Source organism: Cyprinodon tularosa, unplaced genomic scaffold (genome assembly GCF_016077235.1).
Source record: "Cyprinodon tularosa strain WSP-4 unplaced genomic scaffold, ASM1607723v1 ctg427, whole genome shotgun sequence".
NCBI classification, from domain to species: Eukaryota; Metazoa; Chordata; class Actinopteri; order Cyprinodontiformes; family Cyprinodontidae; genus Cyprinodon; species Cyprinodon tularosa.
Genome location: NW_024039149.1, coordinates 487,550 through 514,419, shown reverse-complemented (window position 1 = coordinate 514,419; position 26,870 = coordinate 487,550). Strand labels below are relative to the sequence as shown.

General features: G+C 39.6%; 1 protein-coding gene across 1 annotated transcript in view; it reads right to left on the bottom strand.

Moving 5' to 3' along the window:
- focad (focadhesin) overlaps positions 1-26,870 on the bottom strand; it is a 94,256-nt gene that overhangs the window by 63,894 nt on the left and 3,492 nt on the right. The window contains exons 2-5 of the mRNA XM_038299365.1: positions 20,652-20,723; positions 17,766-17,840; positions 14,185-14,339; positions 12,620-12,718 (exon numbers count right to left, since the gene is read on the bottom strand). Of these exons, the coding sequence (XP_038155293.1) occupies positions 12,620-12,718; positions 14,185-14,339; positions 17,766-17,840; positions 20,652-20,708 (386 nt within the window). The 5' untranslated portion in view covers positions 20,709-20,723. The remainder of the gene's footprint in view (positions 1-12,619; positions 12,719-14,184; positions 14,340-17,765; positions 17,841-20,651; positions 20,724-26,870) is intronic.

Genomic DNA, 26,870 nt, shown 5'->3' with positions numbered 1-26,870 from the left:
CTTCCAAATGTTGGCTACATATTACGGGTTTTTTCTCTGGCCAGAAGTTCGATGGCAAATCCTCCCTCTTCAAGTTGGCGATCCAACGACCAACCCGTCCGTGGAGGATCAGGAATCAGAAAGGTGGAATAACTCTTTTTTTTACTTTTCCCCGATGTATTCCAGCATCCAGCTGCCATGCACGTGGGCATTGTCAGTTTCACTATAGCTCTGGTGAATTTCAATGGTGAAGTCCTCTGGAAATCTTCAATAATTGTTGTTGATTGCAGATGTGTCTAGTAGTTCCCATTGATTTAGCTTGGAAAGCGGGGAGAATGGCGCTAGGCTTACCGCACCGTGACGTCACTGCTGGAAGATGGCAGGAGGGAGGGGCTACTATATTTGGGCAAAAATGGCCGCTCCTAGACTCAGTGATCGCAACGAAAATTTGCCAAATTCATTAAATCACCGAAAATTATTAGTTATTCCTTGCTGACCGGACTTTTCCTTTAAATACATTTTACGTTACTTTACCTGTTAAAGTTATATTATATATATTATTTTAACAAAATATTACTGCACAAATTTCTTTTTTCAAATTTCTGTTTTTCATATTGAGCTTTGCAAATTTTATACTATTCTTACAATTTCTACACTTCAGGGGGCGGGTTTTCCTCCGAAAAGAGAGGAGCGAGGTAGCATTTTATTTTGGTGTGCATGAGCGTTAGCAACAAAACTTTTGAGTGAGTATTTTTATGGAGCTTTAAATGCAAGCAATGCAATACGAAAAACACAATCTGAAAAAAAATTGTAAATAAATAAAGAAAACTCTAAAAGACAAGTTCAAAAGAATGAAACAGTAAAATAAAAAAAAAATATATATATAAACCCTTAAAACATAAAATTCAAATGATTAAATTTAAAAAATATATAATTTCAAATTAAATTTGAAGAAACAGCAAAGTTACTCTCAAAACCATTTTTGATTAAAAAGTTTTGTAAAGTTTCATTACTAGGTTACATTTTTTTATTTCAAATAAAAAAAAAATCCAACCCTTTTTAAGGTTCCTGAACGCATCACAGGTAGGTGATGTTGGCGTTACCTAGCTACAACTCTCCTCTGTAAACCCTGCTATTCCCAGGATCCTGGAGGAGTTTAAAGCACTGACAGAGGAAGAAGCTCTACAGAAAAAAAAGAAACATTTTGGCCGTCTTTCAAAAGAGTAAAGAAAACCTGCTGCATCCCAACCAGCCAAACATTTTATACAGAAGTGTTGGTTATTCTGCTGTCATTTAGGTACAGATAACAACAATGCAGCCTGGCAGCAAGCCTGTGAAAACCCACCATTAATTGGAGCTTTATTTGACGTTTATGACACATTCACTGGAAATCTTGGCGCTGACAGCAAGATGTCACCTCTGGATAGTAACAGCCCAATCTGAGCCCAATAAGAACAGGGGCGTAGCTGGATGGGGGGCCAAGGGGGGCCATAGACCCCTCAAACCAATCATTAGCCACCCCTGTGGCGGTGTTCTATCAGCTCAGCAAACCACGTCAGGCTAGCATATCCATAGTAATACGCCCATTCGGATTACTGCACTAAGTTATGACCACATGGAAGAGCCGTCAGATTACCATATGCTTCGAAAAACAACAAAAAAGAAAAAATTCAATTGTTTTTTTTACATGACTAAAGGGATACACAGTTAAGGTAGTTTAAAGTGCAATTTTTTTACAAAACTAAAGGAATATTTGCGCATTGAGGTAGTTTAAAGTGTATTTTTCTTATAAAACTAAAGGAGTACTTGAGCACTGATGTAGTTTAAAGTGTATTTTCCTTACAAAACTAAAGGAGTACTTGAGCACTGATGTAGTTTAAAGTGTATTTTCCTTACAAAACTAAAGGAGTACTTGAGCACTGATGTAGTTTAAAGCGTATTTTTCTTACAAAACTAAAGGAATACTTGCACATTGAGGTAATTTAAAGTGTATTTTCTTTACAAAACTAAAGGAGTACTCACACATTGAGGTAGTTTAAAGTGTATTTTCCTTACAAAACTAAAGGAATACTTGCACATTGAGGTAGTTTAAAGTGTATTTTCCTTACAAAACTAAAGGAATACTTGCACATTGAGGTAGTTTAAAGTGTATTTTCCTTACAAAACTAAAGGAATACTTGCACATTGAGGTAGTTTAAAGTGTATTTTCCTTACAAAACTAAAGGAATACTTGCACATTGAGGTAGTTTAAAGTGTATTTTCCTTACAAAACTAAAGGAGTACTTGAGCACTGAGGTACTTTAAAGTGTATTTTCCTTACAAAACTAAAGGAATACTTACACATTGAGGTAGTTTAAAGTGTATTTTCCTTACAAAACTAAAGGAGTACTCGCACATTGAGGTAGTTTAATGTGTATTTTCCTTACAAAACTAAAGGAATACTTGTTCATTGAGGTAGTTTAAAGTGTATTTTCCTTAGAAAACTAAAGGAGTACTCGCACATTGAGGTAGTTTAAAGTGTATTTTCCTTACAAAACTAAAGGAGTACTCGCACATTGAGGTAGTTTAAAGTGTATTTTCCTTACAAAACTAAAGGAGTACTCGCACATTGAGGTAGTTTAAAGTGTATTTTCCTTACAAAACTAAAGGAGTACTCGCACATTGAGGTAGTTTAAAGTGTATTTTCCTTACAAAACTAAAGGAGTACTCGCACATTGAGGTAGTTTAAAGTGTATTTTCCTTACAAAACTAAAGGAGTACTCGCACATTGAGGTAGTTTAAAGTGTATTTTCCTTACAAAACTAAAGGAGTACTCACACATTGAGGTAGTTTAAAGTGTATTTTCCTTACAAAACTAAAGGAATACTTGCACATTGAGGTAGTTTAAAGTGTATTTTCCTTACAAAACTAAAGGAGTACTCACACATTGAGGTAGTTTAAAGTGTATTTTCCTTACAAAACTAAAGGAGTACTCACACATTGAGGTAGTTTAAAGTGTATTTTCCTTACAAAACTAAAGGAATACTTGCGCATTGAGGTAGTTTAAAGTGTATTTTCCTTACAAAACTAAAGGAATACTTGCGCATTGAGGTTAATTAAAACTAAAGCATGGCTGAACGATTTTCCAAAGAATCAAAATTGCGAGTATTTTTAACCAAAATTGCGACTGCGATTTTATTTCGATTTTCCTTTGCTCTAATCCCAAGCTTATAAAGGTTTCAACCAAATCTTTCAGTTTTTTAAAGCTTGCTTACCCATTGTTCCAGGATTTTACTTAAACCATTGTGTTAAAAAGCGTTGATTTCTACATGCATGCGTGGATCTGCGTGCTAGCTGCTACGCTTTTACCTTTATTTGTTGCGACAAACCTAGCGCAAGCATTTTACCAACGCCTAAAGGGCTGCAGCGAAAAATTTAGTGTTTTACTCTCCTTTTTGTGTGAAATAATTTTTTTAAAACAATTTGACCCAAATCTGCATTGAATTAGATGCATATTTGCAGTGTGCTTTATATTAATCATCGCTGACTTTTTCCACCCATTCCTCCGTATATTTCTGCATCCTTTTTTTCTTTTTTCGGAGGAGGAGCATTGTTTTTAGAAAGTGCGCCGCCCCCAAAAGCAGCGTCAGCGTTAAAATGACTCAGTTCGTCCCCCATACTGCTCTGTTTTCTCCCGCTATCTTCGCCGTGAGCAACACTTGACTCGACCAATGGGATGAGGGGATTCTGGATCGTTACGTATATGTTGTCAGCTCATTGGTCACAATGCAGGAAAGGGCCCGGGAACAAGTTTACTGTAAGTTTTGTATCTAATGTGACCTATCCTTTCATTTTCCATTAGCTTTTTACTGACTATTTTTTTAACTTTCACAGTAATATGGGATAAAGCAAAAAGTGGACAGTAATAAGTGCGTTCCTTTTACACTAAATTCGGGACAGGTACTTCTATTTATAAATATGGAACGATTCCAGTTTTCAAGGGATGGTTGGCAACCTTAATTGCAAATGCAATCAATTGCCCAGCCCTACACCAAAGTGGCAAAGATTCCGACTGGTTTACCTGAGCATTAGTCACCTGACCTTCCGCCTCTCTTGCAAATAATTCAAATGAACAATGTGATGAAACGCCGCCCAGGTAACTAAATCACATCATCAAGGAAGAGGAGCTTCTTCCTGTTTGTCAGTTTCAACTCAATATGGCGGACCTGGATTTCAAAGAGCCAGTTACAGAGTTACCCAACAACAGTGCCAGCATCTCTTGGTCCACCGACTCCTTCAGAATTGCTTACGGTGCGGCGATTCCAGGAGCTGCTTCTCAATCGGTGACACTACTTGTGCTACTTCTGTCATGATCTGGCCTGTTTGCTCCTCCTTAATTGATGATCTCTTTCACCTGCCCTTTTCCCTCCCTGACTCAATTATAATTTTTCCTCTCACCTGTTTCCTCTTGGTTATATTCAGTTCAGCCTGAGCATTCAGGGCCAGATCATTATTTGTTTTCAGTTAGTCTGTCTGTTCAGTTTTGCCATGGTTCATGTCCTGGATCCTAGCAGCCAGTGGAAAGAGGGTATTTGTGTTTGCCTCGTCTCCTGATCATCCACTGTTCCTAACCCGCAGAGTCCTCTGGGTTTCTGGTTATACATGTGGGGAGGTTATGTTTTTATTCCAGTAAGCCTGGCTCCAGGGAGGAGACCAGTTTAAAGGTCCTGCATCAAGTTCTGGTTCCACGTCCTGTCTCGGCTACCCTCTTCCACTGGGCCTGCTCATCTGCACCTGATCCTGTCTGCTCCTGTGCGTGACCACCTGGTCACGCTTTCGGACCCTGTCAGACTCTGAACCCTCCTGGGAGCCTGTGGATGCCTGGAAGTCTGGATCCTGCCACCTGTTTCTGTTCCTGCCCGATCTGGATCCTGTTCCTGTCTGTTCTGGATCCCTGACCAGGATCGGCTTCCAGCATGTCCTCTGGGACTGCAGCACTTGGGGGACATTCTTGGACTGGACTGTTAAACCAGGTAAGTGACTCAGATAATCATCTTCTGTCAGATGATCATGGTCACTTACCTGTGTTTTGAATACTGAGTCCATCTGTCCGCGTTTCATGACAACTTCCGTCTCTCCAGGATATCCCAGTATTCGGGAAACAAACTGTTAAAATACATTAACACCTAAAATGTTTTGCTTCAGTCTCATGCAAACAGGACCAACAATGAAATTTCTAAGTCCACTTCACTCTATCCAGGTTTCAGTGCTGTCCTTCTTACCGTTCTGCTTCACTGATCTTCTAATGTGCACCATTAGCATTACTCTAAATCTTTTTCTTCAACAATTTGTTGATCTTGGGGATATTTACGTCCAACTCATAAGATATTAGATATCTATATTTATGAGCCTTTGCCAATAGGAGCTATTGCTTCTCCACCGTGTTTTTCTTTGAAGAAATATGCAAGGAGTTTCATATTTGCAAGAACCCAAGAATTAAGACAGTTTGGAGGTGCTCAAGCATAAACCAGGGTGTGAACACTTTTGTGATCAGTGTGTCTTCATAGAATTGTTCAGAGAGATCACAGTGGTTTCTGTCGTCTGGCGTCTATTCCTGCAGGGAGCGGAAACCCTGCGTTAACTCTTTGATTGTCCCATCTGATAAGTGTAGAAACATCACTCGGGTCAAAGCCAAGTTGAGGCCGCCGTGACCTATGAACCCTCCAGGCCATGATAGGACAGAGGTTAAAGCAACAGTGTTGTTGGTGGGGAGGGGGTTGGCACCACCAGTATGCACATCTCCGAGGAGCTCCATCAATCAGCGGCTGTCCCAGGGTAGGGAGGAAGGAAGCTGACCAACTGAGCAGGTCTGTGCCTGTAAAGGTTGACAGCATGGGGCCCGATACGGACAGGACCGTATTCTCTTGTTCCATCGTTCCGTCTTTAAATGGCGTAATCTGTCTGACCATCTCTGGTCCCTTTCCTCAGGTTCCCCTCCGGCCAGCTCCACAGCCTCAGCTCAGACACTGCCTCCATCCATCAGGCTTTCAGACGCCACACAAAGGAAGGAGCTGGACCCCAAGTTCTGTATGAAATGGATACCTGGCAGACGGATTAGCCAGGTAAGATCTGCCAACCCCCCCAACCCAATAACCTCTTTCCTCTCCTTAGGTTTATACAAGTCTTAGCAACACTAGAGGAGCAGCCGTGGTCCAGCAACATATATACTTCATAAATACTTCAACATAAATACTTCATTGTTGTAAAACTCGACAGGTTGACCTTCTCAGGGTGGTTGACGCAAAGTCCTGCAATGGAAGAGAAGTTACTTTGACTTAAAGCATCTTTTCCACTGAAAATAGCAGGTTAACGCTAATTTTTCAACCATGGACCCGATAAAACATTTGGCTCCCTTCCCATTCGCAAGAAAAAAAAAACTGGGCCTAACCCCTCACTGGCAAATGCGTTGCCTCCGTCCCCCTGCTGGGTTAGTCTTGATGTCACCAGTGCGACGGAAACCAGGAACGTAAACAATGGAGAGCAAAATGGAAGGAAGCCAGGGCGTAGTCTGTGTGCTTTATTGTTTCTCTCCATTACCTGTCTGAATCCCTCCGAAGCTGTTCCGCGTTTATCGTGTTTCTGCTTGTTAGATAAGAAGCGACTGGCGCGGTGTGTTGACGTCCGTATGTTGCGTTGCGGCTCTGGTGTTACCACAGCATGCCAATCAGAGCATAGGAGATTTACTGTGGGTCGCTTGCCGAGTTGTTTGACCCGGATAGACACGAGTCAATGAGCTGTTCCCACTAGTGTTGCACCGATACCAGTATCGGACGGGGCCCCGATACTGCCCTAAAAATGGTGGTATCGGTATCGGCGAGTACCAACAAATAGGGCACCGATACCATTTTGAGAGCCATAAGTTTCTTCAACTATTGTCATCCCCTCCTGGTAGGCAATAAAAAGTTCTACTGGATTTGTATTGCACTTTCTATTAGATTTTTTCCGGCTTCACAAAGGTAGGCAGCAGCTTGACAAAGCCATGATGGCAATTATTTTACATTATTATGGTATCGGTATCGGCCGATACTGCACAGCCAGGTATCGGGTATGGGTATCGGGGCCAAAAAATGGCATCGGCGCAACACTAGTTCCCACTGCCACCAAAAGCTGACTGTTCCCGGGTTTAAACAGGTTTTTCGGCCTGTGGGAAAGGGGTACAAGTTAACCTCAGTAAACACTGCTGCACAATTTTAAAACGATAAATATAATTCCAATTATATATGATTATAATTAGGGCTGTAACTAATGATTATTTGCTAATCGATTAATCGGTCAATTATTTTTCTGATTATTACCATAATTTTCGGACTATAAGCCGCAGAAGCTAAATTCCATGATTTGTACATATACAAGCCGCACAGGACTATAAGCCGCAGGTTTTTTATGTTTAATTACCATACGGTTTGTGGTCAGAGAGGATTGTTGGGAAAGAGGCAACTGTTTGGGGAAGCTCCTATTTATTAACATTTCAACACAATTGAACTGAGACAATTCTTCCTGCTGGCGTCTCCAGCGTCTCACCATTGACACGTTGATTCCAAGGTTACGCGCAGCGGGTCTATTTCCTTTGTTTACTGCCAAATTGACTGCCTTTAACTTAAAAGCTGCATCATATGCATTTCAACGTTTGTTTTCCATAATGAGGCTGTCACACAAACTGTCTTGCGCTCGCAATGTCCGTCTTACTCGGAGTCTGCTTCCGGAGGACCCCCGCACTCCCGCGCACGCGCGGCTACTTGTGTGGGGAAGCAAATGTGACGTCAACATGGTGGATGGTAAAATCCATAGATTTAGGTATTACCCTAGTGGCCGTTAGCTGTAAAAGTCCATAGATAAGCCGCATTGTTTTATAAGCCGCAAGGTCGAAAAATGGTCAAAAAATGGGGAAAAAGTCGCGGCTTATAGTCTGAAAATTACGGTAATCAAATATCTAAAGTTTCCCTATAGAAAATTCTTTTCAGAATTAAACCAGGTCAAACTAAAACTTTTCAATTTGAGGGTTTCTCTCATCTTCTGGCTACGTTCACGTTGCAGGCCTTAATGCTCAATTCCGATTTTTTTTTTTTTTGTGTTGCCGTTCAGATTTCCAAATATATGCAACTTGTATGTGATTTCCTGTGTGAACTATATTCATAGAGCTTAAGTGTCCTGCATGCACAGTAGAGGGCGCAATGACGTCACAAGCTAGCTTGCTCTGTGTTTAAGAAAGTAAACCTGGATGGTAGCGCTGGAGTGCATCTAGCGATCTATCCCAACCTTAAAAACTCAATCTTTTCAAGATGATAAAAAAAATAAATAAATTACTACTCTGCGCATCATCTTCTGCCATGGTTGTTTTCAGGGGCGTGCACACATAGACACTAAAGCACTAGGAAGTTTGCCCTCTATCAAAGAAAATGCCCTTTTGAAACTCGTTTTTTTTTTATTATTATTAATATTATTAAGATTTTACTGAGGTCGGTTTTGAAATGATCTTTTGAAAACCTGAGCCATTAAAAACGACTGAAACAATGCCCCGAAATGACCGACCTACTTGCGCACACCCGACCAGCCTCTCTCTCTTCCTTTGTCACGTGAACTCGCTCGGTCGCCCGCAGGGCATGCCAGATGCGCAGCATCATAGCAGTTTTCAGATAGCAGGAACGGTCGCTGACAGGCTGCTTCTCCCGTGCCCCATTAGCCAGGTAATATACAGATCAAGCAGAATCATTTTGTTGTGCATTAAAATGTCTCATTCAGCAGCACCAAACAAGCATTTTGCCGACTGGTCACCAGATAAACTAGTTGTCTCCTTGTAAGATGCTATTTTACTTTTTATATTTTGTATCCATATTTTTTATCTTAAGTGTATACATTAGTCTATTTTATTGCATGACGTATACCCACAGTTTTTAGATATTTTTATAATTTTATTTACCTATTCCATATTATATGTTTCATGTTGCACGATTGTACCATAGAAAATTCCTAGTTTGTGAACTCCTTCACTAACAATGGCAATAAACCTGATTCTGATTCTGAAAGTTTTACACTGTAGCCCAAGTCAATGACAGATAACGTGAGGACGACCACATAGGCTACAAATAATTTTGGTAGAGTTTGCAATTGCAAATCTACGGAAGAGGATTAGGGCCACTGAAAAAAAAAAAATAAATAAGTTAACTGATTTTTAAATTTTATTTCAGTTTAGTATGGGAAAAAAGTCAGAATGCTGACTTTAATCTCATAATTCTAACTTTTTTCTCATAATTCTGACTTTCTGCTGAGAATTCTGACTTTTTGCTCAGTATTCTGGCTTTAATCTCAGAATTCTGACAATAAAAAAGTCAGAATTCTGACTTTTTTCCCATGTTAAACTGAAATAAAATTTAAAAATCAGTTAACTTTTTTTTTCAGTGGCCCTAATCCTCTTCTGTACAAATCTATGTGTTAAGACAAACGTTTTCTGTTGTATAGGTTTTGTTAGGCAACATAAATTAACACATTTTGGTCTCTTTATTGTCTTAATTGTATATTGATTTAGTAATTGCAGCACAATACCAAGAAAGGAGGGTTAATCGTATTGAAAAATCTTAAAAGCTGTTCACATTTTATTTTTAAGTGGTTTGTGCAGCAGGTATTAAAATAGCTATTATTTTGTAGGCTACCATAAGTCATATCCACGTGACAAGACTTCCAGTCATGTTGCCCTAATAGCCCATTATTTAAACTAATGTGGCATATTTGTTAAAGCTATTATTATTATTATTATTATCATTATTATCATTATTATTGTCATGATGGTTATTATTAATATATTGTAGCCAGTCACAGCAGGGAAGCTCTAAACCATCAACATCTACCAGGACAGGAGATGAGGAAGAGTTCAGGGAAGACACAGAGACAGAAAAAGACCAGGATGAGGGAGAACAGATGGATGAGGGAGAGCAGATGGGTGAGGGAGAACAGGGAGATGAGCCAGATGAAAGAAGTATGCTTTAGTCTGTTCTGTTGGTGATGTGACTTTTTTCCATTGAAAACTCACGTTTAGAGAATGTTACAAATAAGAGTCAAATTTCATTCAACATGCGTTTATTTTTTTTTTATAATTAAGTGTTACACGTGCGCTAAAAAGTGCCCTCCCCCCCCTCCTGAGCACCTGCCCCCCAAAATGTCTTTGCACGCCTCTGGTTGTTTTTCTTTCCAGTTCTAAATAGCAAGATGCAGAATAGTTACCTTTGTTTAGTATTACTGGCGTTAAGGTCGGATGAATGCGACCTGGCCGTTCAGACACGGGTGGCATTTGAAAAGATCAGATTTGTATCACATTCAGGACCACATAGCAAAGTAGCCTGAGTCGCAAACAATCGGATCTGTTGTTCAGACTGCCATGAAAAGATCAGATACAGGTTGCATATGGGCAAAGAAAATCAGATTTAGGTCACTTCAGACTGCTGTGTGAACGTAGCCTAAGTCTCCTTGAACCCCAGTGGGCCTCAGCAGATGGCCGCTCACACTGAGCCTGGTTCTGCTGGAGGTTTCTTCCTTTTCAAAGGGAGTTTTTCCTCTCCACTGTCGCTACAAGCATGCTTATTGTGAGGGATTGCTGAAGAGTCAATGAGTCGATGCAATCAGCTGGTTTTCCTTAGATAGAAAACTTTGAATCAATCTGACTGTATGATCTGGTGAACTGGAAAGTGACTTCAGATGACATGATGTGAATTGGAGCTATAGAAATAAACTGAATTGGATTGAATTGAATATAGGACCATTAACGAATAACCTAGTGGTTAGGGCATAGAGCTTAGAATCCTGAGGTTCTGAGTTCCAGTCCCACTCCCACAGCCTGCCACTCTGGCTCTCTGAGCAAAGACCCGTAACCCCACACTGCTCCTCGGGCGCTGCAAAATGGCAGCCTGCTGCTCCCCAAGGGGATGGGTTAAATGAAGAGGGAAATTTCTCCTATGTGAGATCAATAAAAGTTCAATTATTATTATTATGAAAGCTGGTGGTTCAGATTTTGAAAGAAGACCAGAATGGGGAACGTGTTTCACTGGGTTTCACTAAAAATGAGAGATTACTATCATCCCAAGAGAAACATGATGATGTGGCCGACATCCCGCTAACATCTCGCTGGCAGATTGCAAAGGGTCGCTCCAACTAGTCGATCAACAATGGCCGCCAGTGGGCGTCCTTCGTTAATCCCGCAGCATTTACAGTTACCCAGCAGCAGCAGCCCCACCAACCAATAAACGCCCCGCCTGCCGGGCTGATGGCCGCCACCCTGCTGCCCTGCATCCATTCATCTTCTCACCAGGGAGGGTGAGGCTTCCAGACAGATGGAGCTAAGACGGCGCAATCAAGAGGGAAGGGGTAGGGGGATACAGGGGGATACAGGGGGAAGGAAGGAATGGGAGCAGGAATGTGCAGATCTTGGGAGACATGGAAGCTTGCAGGGGAAAAAAGCAACAAGCCTCAATGTAGAAAATGAAAAAGAGAAAGCAAGATAAACATGGAGGGGCAAAATAAAACTGCAACTGATTAAGGAGGCCCCTGCAGGATCATGGCAGAGGAACCGATTCAGAAGCTGCAGAACACATGTTCTGGATGATGTTGTGCCAAAGAAGGAGCTCAAAGTTCAGTTCACACAAAATGAACTCACATTTATAGCTCACTTTTTCAAAAAATGAAGTTCATAAAGCGATAAGTGAACCAGTTCAGGTTAATTTGGTAAATGAAGCCACGATCTTCCACAATAGAACCTCATATTTCCCCCTTAGATTATTTGATCATAATATATAGAGAGAAAAGGAAAATCCTGGAAGCAACGTAATTTCATTTTGTATAAACTTCTTGTATAGAAAACAACAAGTTTGTCTAAGTCTCAAAGTCTATAAAACTCTTCAAATGCCCATGTTCCTTCCTCCCAGCTATCCTATCTCTTTGCGCTGATTTGACAGACAGCAAAAATAAATAAATAAATGCACATCTCTGGTGTTGCTGCTATTTTTCAGATATCCATTTCTGTAAAAATGTCCACAGTTGTTGATTTTTTATTCTCCAGATACAGAGTATTATATTGTAAAACACTGTACAGGACAATACTCTCTTTTATTTTCCTGTCGGTTATTTTTATCCATTTTTCTTAGATGCATATTTGTGTGACCACTTCTACTACAACTTTGCAGCGGTAAACACCACAATTCCCCCAGTGGGGGACAATAAAGGGACTTTCTCAATTCTTTTCTATTCTATAAATAAATAAAATTGGAAGGATTTAAAATCTCCTGCAGTCGAATGACACAAGGTATGCAAATGGAGCGACAACATTATCCAGCGCCTTTTAGGACAGCCAATAGCGACGTTGCCTGCTGAGGAATTGGCAACACTCCTTATCTTCTCCTCTACGTTGTCCTAGAACGTTCCTCCAGGTTGGAGCAGCCATCTTTAAACAGACCTTCGGCTGAGCTAGAGATAACCCGGTTCTTTTTAAAGGTTCTGTAGAACTGATATGGTGAGTTCAATGGTGGTAGCTTGGGTAGAGTGTGAGACGACAGGGCTTTACGCCAGCGAGCAGGTGGAACGGATCAACAGGAGACGTCAACCGTGAGCAGGAACTGACCTGATGGAGTAGGGGCAGATGAAGGGGGAGTCCTCCTGCCTTTGGTCCACTTGCATCTGCAGCAGTCTTCCCATGACCTTTATAAGCCCCTGGACATTTCTGCCCACAGTGAAGTATGAAAAAAAAAAAAAGGTTATATGATACATGCATGAGAAGAAATAATTAAAAGTACAATACATTGACATAGAGGAAACACAGATGATCAAGCAGGAAAAAAATATATTAAACTAAGATTATGCAACAATTGGAAAAAGTGAACCCAAGTTTGGATCAAAAACCTTAATAGTCTTCAGATAGCTCAGCCAAAGGCCACTTTAAACGAATACATTTAAATTTCTCGTTCAAAGCAGCAGAGAGTTTTGTAGGGCTTATATGGTTTTCTAAGAGTTTATTCTAAAGTAATGGAGCATAATGTTATGTTCTTGGAATTCTGACTTTTTCTCGGAATTCTGATTTTAATCTTGGAATTCTGACTTTAATCTCAGAATTCTGATTTTATTCTCAGAATTCTGATTTTAATCTTGGAATTCTGACTTTTTCTCGGAATTCTGATTTTAATCTCATAATTCTGACTTTATTCTCAGAATTCTGATTTTAATCTCAGAATTCTGATTTTAATCTTGGAATTCTGACTTTATTCTCAGAATTCTGATTTTAATCTTGGAATTCTGACTTTTTTCTCAGAATTCTGATTTTAATCTTGGAATTCTGACTTTAATCTCAGAATTCTGATTTTAATCTTGGAATTCTGACTTTAATCTCAGAATTCTGATTTTAATCTTGGAATTCTGACTTTTTCTCGGAATTCTGATTTTAATCTCATAATTCTGACTTTATTCTCAGAATTCTGATTTTAATCTCAGAATTCTGATTTTAATCTTGGAATTCTGACTTTATTCTCAGAATTCTGATTTTAATCTTGGAATTCTGACTTTAATCTCAGAATTCTGATTTTAATCTTGGAATTCTGACTTTAATCTCAGAATTCTGACTTTAATCTCAGAATTCTGATTTTAATCTTGGAATTCTGACTTTTTTCTCAGAATTCTGACTTTAATCTCAGAATTCTGATTTTAATCTTGGAATTCGGACTTTTTTCTCAGAATTCTGACTTTAATCTCAGAATTCTGATTTTAATCTTGGAATTCTGACTTTTTCTCGGAATTCTGATTTTAATCTCAGAATTCTGATTTTAATCTTGGAATTCTGACTTTATTCTCAGAATTCTGATTTTAATCTTGGAATTCTGACTTTTTTCTCAGAATTCTGATTTTAATCTTGGAATTCTGACTTTTTCTCGGAATTCTGATTTTAATCTCATAATTCTGACTTTAATCTCGGAATTCTGACTTTAATCTTGGAATTCTGACTTTTTCTCAGAATTCTGTTTTTAATCTCAGAATCCTGACTTTTTTGTGGATGCAATTAAAATGTTCATCATAATATTCATTGATGTAATGTTACATTGCCAACAGAGATCTTCTTTTGAATGGAAATCATCCAGTGTTGTAAAAAAATCAAACAATGAATCTTTGGAAAAGAATAAGAGAGTTGATGTTATTTACCTGGCAGAGGGCAGGAGATTGAGGACGCTGTTGAGAATAAACTGCAGCTCAGCGTGGCCCTGAGCTACTAAAAGCACCACAGCATCACAGCAGGCTGAACGCACCGGAGCAGAGTCGCCGCAGCACTGCTGCCACAGAGCCTCCAACGCTGGGCCCTGGAATAAAAACATCAAGCAGTCATGGCCGCTCAGACACAGGAGCCATATGAAGAAACAAGCCTTTCTAATTTAGCCTTCATGAACATCAGATCATTGGATAATTGGTCATGCTGTCAGTTTCACGCTATCAGTTTCCAGCATGCCGAGGTGAGTCAAGTGTCTGTTTTGAATGTGGCCGACTGGCTGAGTTTGTGATCAGAACATGCTTCCTAACGATCTAACATGATGCAGGAGCATCATATGTTCAGACCCACAAAAAGGCTTTTGGATGTCATAATGTTTGCATTTATTCGTACTACAAGAATCTTCAAAATATATGTCTGTATTAAAAGAAAACTGGATCAGTTGGATTCAGGCTTTTAGCTAGCAATGCTTACAGGCGTACATTATATGCCCTTAATTAAAAATATTTGAAAATGAATGCCTTGAATGTCTCTTATCAGGCATTCAAGAGTTTACCAAAACTCTTGAATGCCTGATAAAAGTATAGGATTGTTTAGGTGGTTATTTTTCTACTTTGGGACAATAAAGTCAGTGGAATGGATGGAAAACAACAGCTAAGATAAATGACAACTTAATTGGTACCAAATCAATAGCAAATGTCAAACAGATGCCGCCATTTTTTATGGTTCTTGGAGATAATTGGAGTCTTTATTTGCCAAAGATTGATAAAGGGGATGTTATTTGTAGATAACGATGTGCTTATTTGCCCTTTGGACATTTAAAGCTGGAATAAATGCCATTCAGAGCGACACACCTGCTTGTTTAACACATCAGCTTACAAAATGTACTAAGATACGTGAAAATGCAACGATTAAGTTTCATATTAGCTTCAGTGTGGGCAGTATTTTTACTAGAGTAGATAGAAATAAAAGCAGTGCTGGCTGCACTTTCTCCTCTGCTGGATGGCAGATGGTGCTGTAGTATTTGTAGTTTTTGTATTTGTCACTGTTCAATTTGTTGTATATGAAACAATCAAGTTTCATCCTTAGCAGAAAGTTTCGGTTACACTTTCTAAATGTTTGAATTAACCAAAGAAACATAATATTGTAACTAAAAATTATCTCATGTCTTCCTTATGAAATTTCCACCTCTAGTCAAGCACATTAGAATTAGGGCAAGTGAAAAAACGTTTAAAAAAAAGTTAAATAATTTTTTTAAGTTAACTTAATATGGGAGTAAAGTCAGAATTCTGACTTTACTACCAATTTTGATTTTTTTCTCAGAATTCTGATTTTATTATCTCAGAATTCTGACTTTAATCTTGGAATTCTGACTTTTTTTTTAGATTTCTGACTTTATTCTCAGAATTTTGTTTTTCATCTCAGAATTCTGACTTTAATCTTGGAATTCTGACTTTTTCTCAGAATTCTGACTATAATCTTGGAATACTGATTTTTTTCTCAGAATTCTGACTTTAATTTTGGAATTCTGACTTTTCTCAGAATTCTGACTATAATCTTGGAATTCTGATTTTTTTTTTCTCAGAATTCTGACTTTAATCTCAGAATTCTGACTATAATCTTGGAATTCTGATTTTTTTTCTCAGAATTCTGACTTTAATCTCAGAATTCTGACTTTAATCTTGGAATTCTGACTTTTTCTCAGAATTCTGACTATAATCTTGGAATTCTGATTTTTTTTCTCAGAATTCTGACTTTTTCTCAGAATTCTGACTATAATCTTGGAATTCTGACTTTTTCTCAGAATTCTGACTTTAATCTTGGAATTCTGACTTTTTCTCAGAATTTTGACTATAATCTTGGAATTCTGATTTTTTTTTCCCCTCAGAATTCTGACTTTAATCTCAGAATTCTGACTATAATCTTGGAATTCTGACTTTAATCTCAGAATTCTGACTTTAATCTCAGAATTCTGACTATAATCTTGGAATTCTGATTTTTTTCTCAGAATTCTGACTTTAATTTTGGAATTCTGACTTTTCTCAGAATTCTGACTATAATCTTGGAATTCTGATTTTTTTTTTCTCAGAATTCTGACTTTAATCTCAGAATTCTGACTATAATCTTGGAATTCTGATTTTTTTTCTCAGAATTCTGACTTTAATCTCAGAATTCTGACTTTAATCTTGGAATTCTGACTTTTCTCAGAATTCTGACTATAATCTTGGAATTCTGATTTTTTTTTCTCAGAATTCTGACTTTAATCTCAGAATTCTGACTATAATCTTGGAATTCTGATTTTTTTTCTCAGAATTCTGACTATAATCTTGGAATTCTGACTTTTCTCAGAATTCTGACTATAATCTTGGAATTCTGATTATTTTTTCTCAGAATTCTGACTATAATCTTGGAATACTGATTTTTTTCTCAGAATTCTGACTTTAATCTTGGAATTCTGACTTTTCTCAGAATTCTGACTATAATCTTGAAATTCTGATTTTTTTTTCTCAGAATTCTGACTTTAATCTCAGAATTCTGACTATAATCTTGGAATTCTGATTTTTTTTTCTCAGAATTCTGACTTTAATCTCAGAATTCTGACTTTAATCTTGGAATTCTGACTTTTCTTAGAATTCTGACTATAATCTTGGAATTCTGATTTTTTTTTCTCAGAATTCTGACTTTAATCTCAGAATTCTGACTATAATCTTGGAATTCTGATTTTTTTCTCAGAATTCTGACTATAATCTTGGAATTCTGACTTTAATCTCAGAATTCTGACTATAATCTTGGAATTCTGACTTTTTCTCAGAATTCTGACTTTAATCTTGGAATTCTGACTTTTCTCATAATTCTGACTATAATCTTGGAATTCTGATTTTTTTTCTCAAAATTCTGACTTTAATCTCAGAATTCTGACTATAATCTTGGAATTCTGACTTTAATCTCAGAATTCTGACTTTAATCTTGGAATTCTGACTTTTTCTCAGAATTCTGACTATAATCTTGGAATTCTGACTCCATTATAGAAATAGAATCACCAGTGGCCCTCAGGGACGTAAAAAGTCGCCTAATTCCATCATTTCCCACCAATGTGTTACTGTTTCTCCCAAACAACTCACATCTTTCTTAGTGAAGCTGAGTGCTCCACATCTCTTCCTCTCCTGCCCTTTAAGATTAAGATCCAAAATTCTGAGATTAAAGTCAGAATTGTGACTTTTTTCCCATTTTTAACAAAATAATATTTCAAAATCAGTTAACTTTTTTTTTTCCCAGCGGCCCTCTTCCGTACCCATAACTCCCATAATCAGGACAAAAGTAGTGAAAAGTTGGCTGCATTCCATCTCAAAATGCAGGCAATAGTGTTTCAGAGAGTTTTCCCCAGGACCGCCCCTACCACTGCACAAAGATGTGAAACATTAAGGTGTAAACCCTATGAAATATAAAAGCCTGGTTGGATTTAACCCCAACTTAACCAAATAAGATGTTTTCTGTTTGGTGCGGTTTAAAACGAACTCACCTGCGTGGACGACTGACTGATTTGCTCGTTCGAGTCTTTTTCCTTCAGCACAGCAGCAACAAGGTTTCTAACCGCCTGAAAACAGAAGCAGGTTGAGGTGAAACGGTCCAAACAGGAGTGCAGGAGGTTACTCAGAACATCCAACTGACATTTTCCTGTTCCCTCAATGACAAATGTTTTATTAGCCCTGCAAATTTAAAAATACTGCACACACACAAATAAAGCCGGGCGTACACTGCACAGGTTTTTCCCCTTTAGGTCCGATTTTCCCATACGCCACTTGTCTGGAATTACTTTTGGTTTAAAAAAGAAGATGCTGCGAAATATCAGGTATTATGCAGGACAAACCTCCACAAGGCCTCGTATGATAGTTGCATGGCTACAATTCAAACTACCAGTTCATACACTCATTTATTTTTTTGTTCAATTGAGAGTTTTATTTACCAATAAACATTTCAACTGGTTGAAGAAGATATTTGTTTGCTAAAGTTTTCCTGCACTTTAGTATGTGTGAAGCAACTGACTTTATATCAGTTAATATTATTTTCGTATCTTATTTTATCTATTTATTTATAGGATGTTCAGTTTAAATCTGGAGTCCAGTTAAGCAATGGAGTCCATATGTTTATGTATCATGTTTCATGAAACATAAAAAGATATTAATAAGGTAAAAGCCTTTATTGTTGTAATCTGTGCTTTAAAGTCGTAGGGAAGCGGCCGTTCTAACTAGGGGTGTAAATAACAATCGTTTTGTATCGATGCATCGATCCAACAGCCGACGATCCGATGCATCGATACGTCGGCAAGAGAATCGATTCATGTTTTTTTTTCCTCCGGTCTATTTTTATCCATTTGCTCCTGGGCGTAATTCTCCTCCCGTGCTGCGGTGGCGCTAAACCTATTTTGCCCTCCTACCTCGCTTCCTGGTTATACTCTTACAGCAGTTTGTTGCAGTAAGCTTGACACAGACATTTTTGATTTATGCTCAATATTGAAGCGTGGTCTGAGCTACACGCTGTGGGTCTAGATACGGCCGAGGCGGCGAGGAAGTGGGGGCGAGTTTAGTCCGACGACGGAGGTACATGAGGGCCAAAAAGAGCGGAGATCCAGGTGGAAAAAGGGTCCCAGCGTTCTCGCGCACCTCGCTCTTCTAGTGGGTCAAACTTCACGAGTTATTTTCCACAATTTCGATCATTAAAAACAAAACAAGCCGGCCTCCTGTCTGCGGTCAGCTACAATCTGGGAGAGGAGCAGCGGAGCGTCTGTGGAGGGGGCGGGACGTCTGGAGCCAAGGTATTGCATTGCACTGATTTTCTGCAGTATTTTCTGATACAACTTTTCTACTTCTGTTATTTGCTGTTGTTTCTAAAAAAAAATGCATAACGATATTACAGCTTTCATTGATTTATTTCAAATTTGAAACTTTGTTTAGCCTGTAAGGTCCAAAAAAAATTTTTTTTTTTAATTATTCGATTAATCGAATCGAATCGTTGGGTCAGGAAATCGATATTGAATCGAATCGCCATGATGGATGTGATTTAGACCCCTAGTTCCAACCGTTGCTTTTCCGAATTCTCCCCAATGGTGCCCGACTTTACACGAATGAATAAAGTGAATGTGATTGGTGGATTATCAAGGGGGCGGAAAATTTGCAAGCAAGTTTAATGGTGGCCGGTTTGTCGGAAGCATCTTGCTAACCAGTTAGCAACTTAGTGCTAGCAGGTTCCCAATGGGAAATTCCATTGGGACCAAGTAGCACTAAATTGGTGACTTAGAAACAACGCTGTCAAGGAACGCTATGGACAGAGGAAACATGCAAGAGGAGGAGAGTTTAGTGTCGGAGGTCGTGGATGAGTCTCCTCCGTCATCCATTTTTTATTTAGAGGAGGAAAGCGGGGACGAAGATGTTGTGGAAGAGGACGCCAGGGCGGCAGAAGCTTGGTTTGGTGTAGAAGGCTTCCAGCCGTACATGTTTGAGCCCTTGCCTCGCAACGCTGCCAGTTCTGTTAGCTCTACGCCTGCCGAAGACACAGACGTCCATCCCCGTGAACACTGGGACGCAACTCAATGGGAAAGGAAAGGATTCTGGTTTCAACCGTTGCGTATATTAGCTGTGACATATGAATCAAGATGCTATGACCGAAAACATTTGATTGACAGATGACCGCTGATATATGATTGGACGAATTTAGGTGGCCTGCATAAGTTATCAATTTTTTAATAGAAATTTTCTACATTTTGAGACAATATCGTCTGATAAAGAGAACATTTAATTGTGCATTAATTAATTGTATTTGTTGTCTTTGCAGGAGGCCCACGTTTTGCAGCTGCTATATAATTCTGTATTTGCACCGTTTGCAATCAACCGCTGCACAAACACGTCAATCAGCTGCTGATTGGTAGAAATGTTTTTGTTTTTTTTTCCATGACAGATCTATGAATGTCAGGCTGCGGTCCATAAAACCTAATATCGTTTTATGCAACAAGGATTATTTTTAGATTTTTCTGAATGCTTGTAGGTTTTACTTTATTTCCTCTCTACAAAAACAATAGTTTAAGATTTAAGATTTCTGTACCATAAACCCAGAACATTAGCGTACTACATTAACTACCATGGTTGTATTTAGGGCCTATAGCTTTAGATCTGCTTTATAAATGAAGAGATAGATAGAAGAACCCAGTTTTTTTGTTTGTTTTTTTTAATCCAGGGAAAAAAATAAACCTTTTTATTACTTTGTACAAAACACAATTTACTGTAATAATGTTTGCTATTATTGATGCATCAGTTTACCGTAGTTCAAACAAACCTGTCTGGTTTTAGTCCAAATATACAGCTTGTATAAAGTTAATATAGCATCACCTCAGTCCTGTTTGCAGACGGCTTACCTGGGCCTGGATCACAGGGCTGCAGAAATCCAGCCGGGTCCTGAAACTCTCCGTCATGTCGGCTCCTCACGCCTGAAAGCAGAAACAATCGATGAACGTTGCAGAAAGGCTGGTTTAGCTTAATCCCTCGAAATCTAAGGTGTCAACATTTTCTGCCATTAGTGAAAAAAAAATGTCAATTTGAATTGTTTTTTGGGGAGAGAAACAAGAAAAGTAGTCAGAAAAAAATAGGAAACATTACATCTTATCTCGATTTCTGTGTCTTTTCAGTAAAAAGAAAATGACCTCATCCTGCTTTTTTAGTTCGGGGAGGTTCTGCCAAACCAATGTTTTATTTGCTGCGACAAAACGCCAAGACATATTCATTTTTGTATATATATCAATGAAACATGTTTGTTTTTTAAATGTTTTTTTTGTAATTCAGTATTTTTTAAGTTTCCAGGTTCCTGGTGTGTATCTGCATGCATCAGATAATGAACTCAAGCCTACATTACCGTGTTAACATGCTTTTCAATCCTTCCTGCACATTCTTTTCAAACTAAACTTTGCTTTAAACTGTTTTGTGCTTGGAAAAATATAAATTGTAATGTTAAAAATCTAACAAAAACGTACACTACTATTACTCACCAATTTAACATGTTTAGCTCTATAATGCTACGTTCACACCGGACGCAGCTGGCGCGACAGAAGCAGCGAGTTTACATGCAAAGTCAATGGTTGATGCGCGTCAAGGCGCAGCTGAAGCAGCGCGTCGGGCGCGTTTAAGCATCTGACGCGTGTGACGCGCCGCAAACGTGCTGCTGCTTGAGATTGAACAATTGAACTTTTGATGCTCGACGCGCCACGTCAACCAATCAGAGAAGCTGATCTGGGAGCTGGCAGGGAGTCAGACACGTCGCTGATGACACAGAGCGCTGTGATCGCTCCTCTGAAACAGTTTATTAACGCATAAATTAACTTTTATTATCGTGGTGCCTGCAGTTTGGATTAATTAGATGAAAAACACCATCCAGCCGTGACCGGGCCAGAGTCTGCTGTTGAATGGGATTCCTACAGACAGCGCACCACTGGTATGTGGGGGTCTGAGCGGCTCCGACAGAAATAATATTGTAAGGCAGGATGGTAATCTGGATAAACTGGCTGCATTGATTAAGTTTTCAGGTGGATTTTCTCACTTAAAAACATTTTAAAACTATTTTATTCCCACTGATCACAGCAAATACAGCTGCAAGGCAAAGAAAGGATAGAGTAGCTCTGCCCAACGCCCGTCAGACACACTTTTGCACCGCGCAGCTGGAGCAGCAAAGCCGCGCCTCAGAACTTACAGGTACAAGCAGCAAAAATGAAGCAGCAGACGCGATTTTGCTGCTCCTGCTGCGTCCGGTGTGAACGCAGCATAACATTTAAATGCACCTCTCCAATGTCTAAGAGAAAAAAATGTATAAATGTATTTTAAATTTTAATGTATGACCTGCATCACTGTACAGAAGACTGCCATATGATAGAAATATTTACACTGTGTGCATAAAATTATTATTATTTTCCTAATCCCTGACTGATCATTTTCATTGTATTATAGTATAGATTAAATTCATCATCCAGCTGCTCTGCAGAGTTCTCTCCCCAAGAGCTGAATCACGCCATCTAGAGGAAAATCACGCGGCTTTTTTTCAAATTACGCGAGAATGTGTACAAAACAACAAAAATGGCGCCGGCAACGCTTCTGGGTCGTTTTCATCGAATGTCGGTGATTTTAAAGTAATTTTGAGTGATACATTTTTTTTTGCGATCATTGCACTTGCCCGGCCGGTACTCTCCCGACAATAAAAACTACTTGCCCCGGGCGATCGGGCGATGGTTAACATCCAGCCCTGCATTGACATTGGTAATAATGTTTAGGTCTACAAAAAAATAATAATAATCAACACTTTAAAGATCACAGTTTCAATAAGTGGTGCTTTTGGACACCAGACTTCTGTAAAACAAGGGGCAGGAGGGATTTATTAAAGCCCCAAATATGGTAACTCCATAGACATAAACTGAAAATTCTATTTTCTTTCATTACATCAGGAAATGTTTTGTTTATTGATACAGATGGAAGAAGGATGGAGGACACTAAAGCACGGGTACCAAATAAGCTCAGCTTATCAATGGCACAAACAGAAAAAAGGCTGGTTTGACCCCCCCCCCCCCCCACACACACACACACACACACACACACATTTACTGCTGTCATTTCAGGGCCAAGCGACCAGCTGTCCACCACACCCTGCAGCCGCCACGCTGGATCCGGCTGGTTCTGGGGCTACGTTAACAGGTAGGTCACATACTTTACTCACTCTGAGTGTCACTCATTTCCTAAAGTTTTAGGAAAACCAGTAGAAATGCAACAGGTCATTGTTACTAAGGCCAAAGGAAAGCGTCTTCTTTTCCAAATCTGACTTCTGAAGGCTTTTATTCTAACGCATCGACTGAACCTTTGAAACGATGCGGGACCGATAACTTCCAGAGAATTCTGCTGCATTTTTTTCTGTCACTTTACAGTCAAATAACAAAGCAGCGGCTCGTACTGCAAGGTCTGCATTAGCATTGCAAGTGAGGACAATGACTGGGCCCAGTTGAACCAACAGGTGCTTTAGAAGCAGGCTTTACTGGGAATAACTGCAGAGGCTGGACAGAAACACGGGCTGCACTGGTGCTGAAACACGGGCTCTACCGGTGCTGAAACACGGCCTCTACCTGTGCTCAAACACGGGCTGTTCTGGTGCTCAAACACGGGCTGTTCTGGTGCTCAAACACGGGCTGTTCTGGTGCTAAAACACAGGCTCTACCGGTGCTGAAACACGGGCTCTACTGGTGCTGAAACACGGCCTCTACCTGTGCTCAAACACGGGCTGTTCTGGTGCTAAAACACAGGCTCTACTGGTGCTAAAACACAGGCTCTACCGGTGCTGAAACACGGGCTCTACTGGTGCTGAAACACGGCCTCTACCTGTGCTCAAACTAGGGCTGGGCGATATGGAAAAAAAACTAAATCACGATATGGATTATTTTATATCACGATAACGATATATATCACGATATACCACAACTGATGTTGCATTTTATGTTTTCATAGTCCGTCAGATGGACAGGGTTGAAAAAAATCTTTCATCGCCTATTTTTTACCCATCATCTTGTTTCCTAATATGAGAATCCCAACCCCAACCAAGAACACCAGTTATGCAATTTGCGGCCATGACAGTGAACAGTATAGAATCTTGGCTATTGCGCTGCAGTAATTAATCATTTAATATTTGTTTGTTATTGACATTTTATAAAATTCCAAGGCAAGGTTTTTCTCTTGTCTTTCACTTACCTTGTTTTCCACTAGGAGGGTCCAGTCCTTGATGAAATGGATGGTGAGACTCATATAAGGCTGTGTTGCTCTACTCATCCACATGTCCGTAGTCAACGCATAATGCGTCGCACTGCGTACCTCTCTCTCCACTTCAGCCCGACAACTAGCATATAAGCCAGGCAGCTCCACTTTACTGAAATGTTTTCGACTAGGCATCACATATCTGGGATCGAGTGTACGGACGAGGTCCCGAAAGCTGTCTTTCTCGACTATGTAAACGGGGGCCATGCCTTTACAGATATAGCGTGAAATAGCACCTGTGATCTGCTTGTGTCGCTGAGACGTCTTCTCATATTGTGATCCTTGGGCGAATGCTTCCTTAAGCTTCGGCTGTGAGAATTTCTTTCCAGTGCTTCCTGTATTTTCATCCCTTGTTTGTTTTGATCGGAGTGGTTGTAGTTTCCCGTGTTCTTGTTCATGATTTTTCTTCAGGTGGTAAAAGAGGCCGGAAGTATTTACATCAGCCGCTGGAACGGCTTTGCTGCACAGTTTACATATCGGTTGCGTTTGTTCTTTATCAGATGGCTGAAATCCGAAATATAACCAAACAACCGAGCTGCCTCCCCTTTTGGGCAAAAGTGGTGTTTGTTGTGTCTGTGACCTGGCAACTGTTTCGGACTCTGTAACCGCTGCTGTGGTAACATCTTCTTGGGTGTCCCATCATTCATTTTTTTTCAAGCCAGCAAGAAATTTCGCGGGCTCTCTCCGTCAGTAATGTCGCAAACGTATGGTGCAAAGCCGCGTGACGTAAAGCGGTGGTGTCGCAAAACCACGTTCTCTACACATTATCTTTTTATTCTCTTTTTTTTTCGTTATATACACTTAGAGTTTGCATAGCAAAAACGCAAAATGTTATATTAACAAATTATATTAAAATGTATATTAGCAGTAATAATAATAATAAAAAAGTTTATCACGATAGAAAAAATAGAGGAGAAAGGTCACGATAGACATGTTTCTCTCGTCCTCACGATATATATCGCCATATCGCCCAGCTCTAGCTCAAACACGGGCTGTTCTGGTGCTAAAACACGGGCTCTACCGGTGCTGAAACACGGGCTCTACCGGTGCTGAAACACGGGCTCTACCGGTGCTGAAACACGGGCTCTACCGGTGCTGAAACACGGGCTGTTCTGGTGCTGAAACACGGGCTTTTCTGGTGCTGAAACACGGGCTCTACCGGTGCTGAAACACGGGCTCTACCGGTGCTGAAACACGGGCTCTACCGGTGCTGAAACACGGGCTGTTCTGGTGCTGAAACACGGGCTCTACCGGTGCTGAAACACGGGCTCTACCGGTGCTGAAACACGGGCTCTACCGGTGCTGAAACACGGGCTGTTCTGGTGCTGAAACATGGGCTGTTCTGGTGCTGAAACACGGGCTCTACCGGTGCTGAAACACGGGCTGTTCTGGTGCTGAAACACGGGCTGTTCTGGTGCTGAAACACGGGCTGTTCTGGTGCTGAAACACGGGCTCTACCGGTGCTGAAACACGGGCTGTTCTGGTGCTGAAACACGGGCTGTTCTGGTGCTGAAACACGGGCTCTACTGGTGCTGAAACACGGGCTCTACCGGTGCTGAAACACGGGCTCTACCGGTGCTGAAACACGGGTTCTACTGGTGCTGAAACACGGGCAATACTGGTGCTGAAACATGGGCTCTACTGGTGCTGAAACACGGGTTCTACCGGTGCTGAAACACGGGCTCTACAGGTGCTGAAACACGGGCTCTACTGGTGCTGAAACACGGGCTCTACAGGTGCTGAAACACGGGTTCTACCGGTGCTGAAACACGGGCTCTACTGGTGCTGAAACACGGGCTCTACAGGTGCTGAAACACGGGCTCTACTGGTGCTGAAACACGGGCTCTACCGGTGCTGAAACACGGGCTCTACTGGTGCTGACCGAGTTCTTCAACTAAATATTTAATATGGTACCAAAACTACTACGGAACAACAGCAACAGAAAAGAGAACTTTTAACTTAATACTCTGAGGTCTGGGAGTTAAGAAGAGTCGCCGACCAATGGGCAGAAGGTGAGCGTCTAAGCCACGCCCCCTTCTCATTTGCATAATGAGGCAGAAAAGTAAAAACGACACGCATAAATAAATAGGATAAAAAAAAAAAATAAAAATAAAACAGAAAATATAAATACTTTAAAAAAGTAATTAATAAATAAAGTTTAAGATTATAACGACAAATATATAAGGTCATTATTACAAAGGCAAATAAATAAAGAAGTTAATTAAAAGAGATATATACATTTATGTCTCACTGTATAATTTAAATACATTTATTTGCTTATTGTATTTTTGGGGGCAATTAATTGTATACTTATTTATTTATTGAGCATTTATTTATTTCTGTATTTATTTTTAAATATGGCAGAGTTGGTACTCCATAAACTACACACACACAGATGAAAAGAAAATAAATCCCTCCACCGACCACTAGAGCCGCGCATCACAGACGGGCCCCCAACAATAACTCTCTATTAAGACATAAATGTATTTTTTATTCCATTTAACTTTAATTTTTTGTATTTTAATTTAATCAATTTTATTTATTTTTAATTATTTAATGAGACATTACATTATTTATTGTGCATTTCATAATTGTATTGGGCATCTAATATTTTAGCCATTTTTTGGAGACATATTTTTTAGACATTTAATTATTAATTTTACAATTTCAAATTCAATTCTAATTAGTTAATTTGACACTTACTCATATAATTGTGCATGTTGGATAATTATTTTATCATTAATAACCCTTTGGAATTAAAAAAGTGCTTTAATTTAATAGAATTATGGCATATCTAA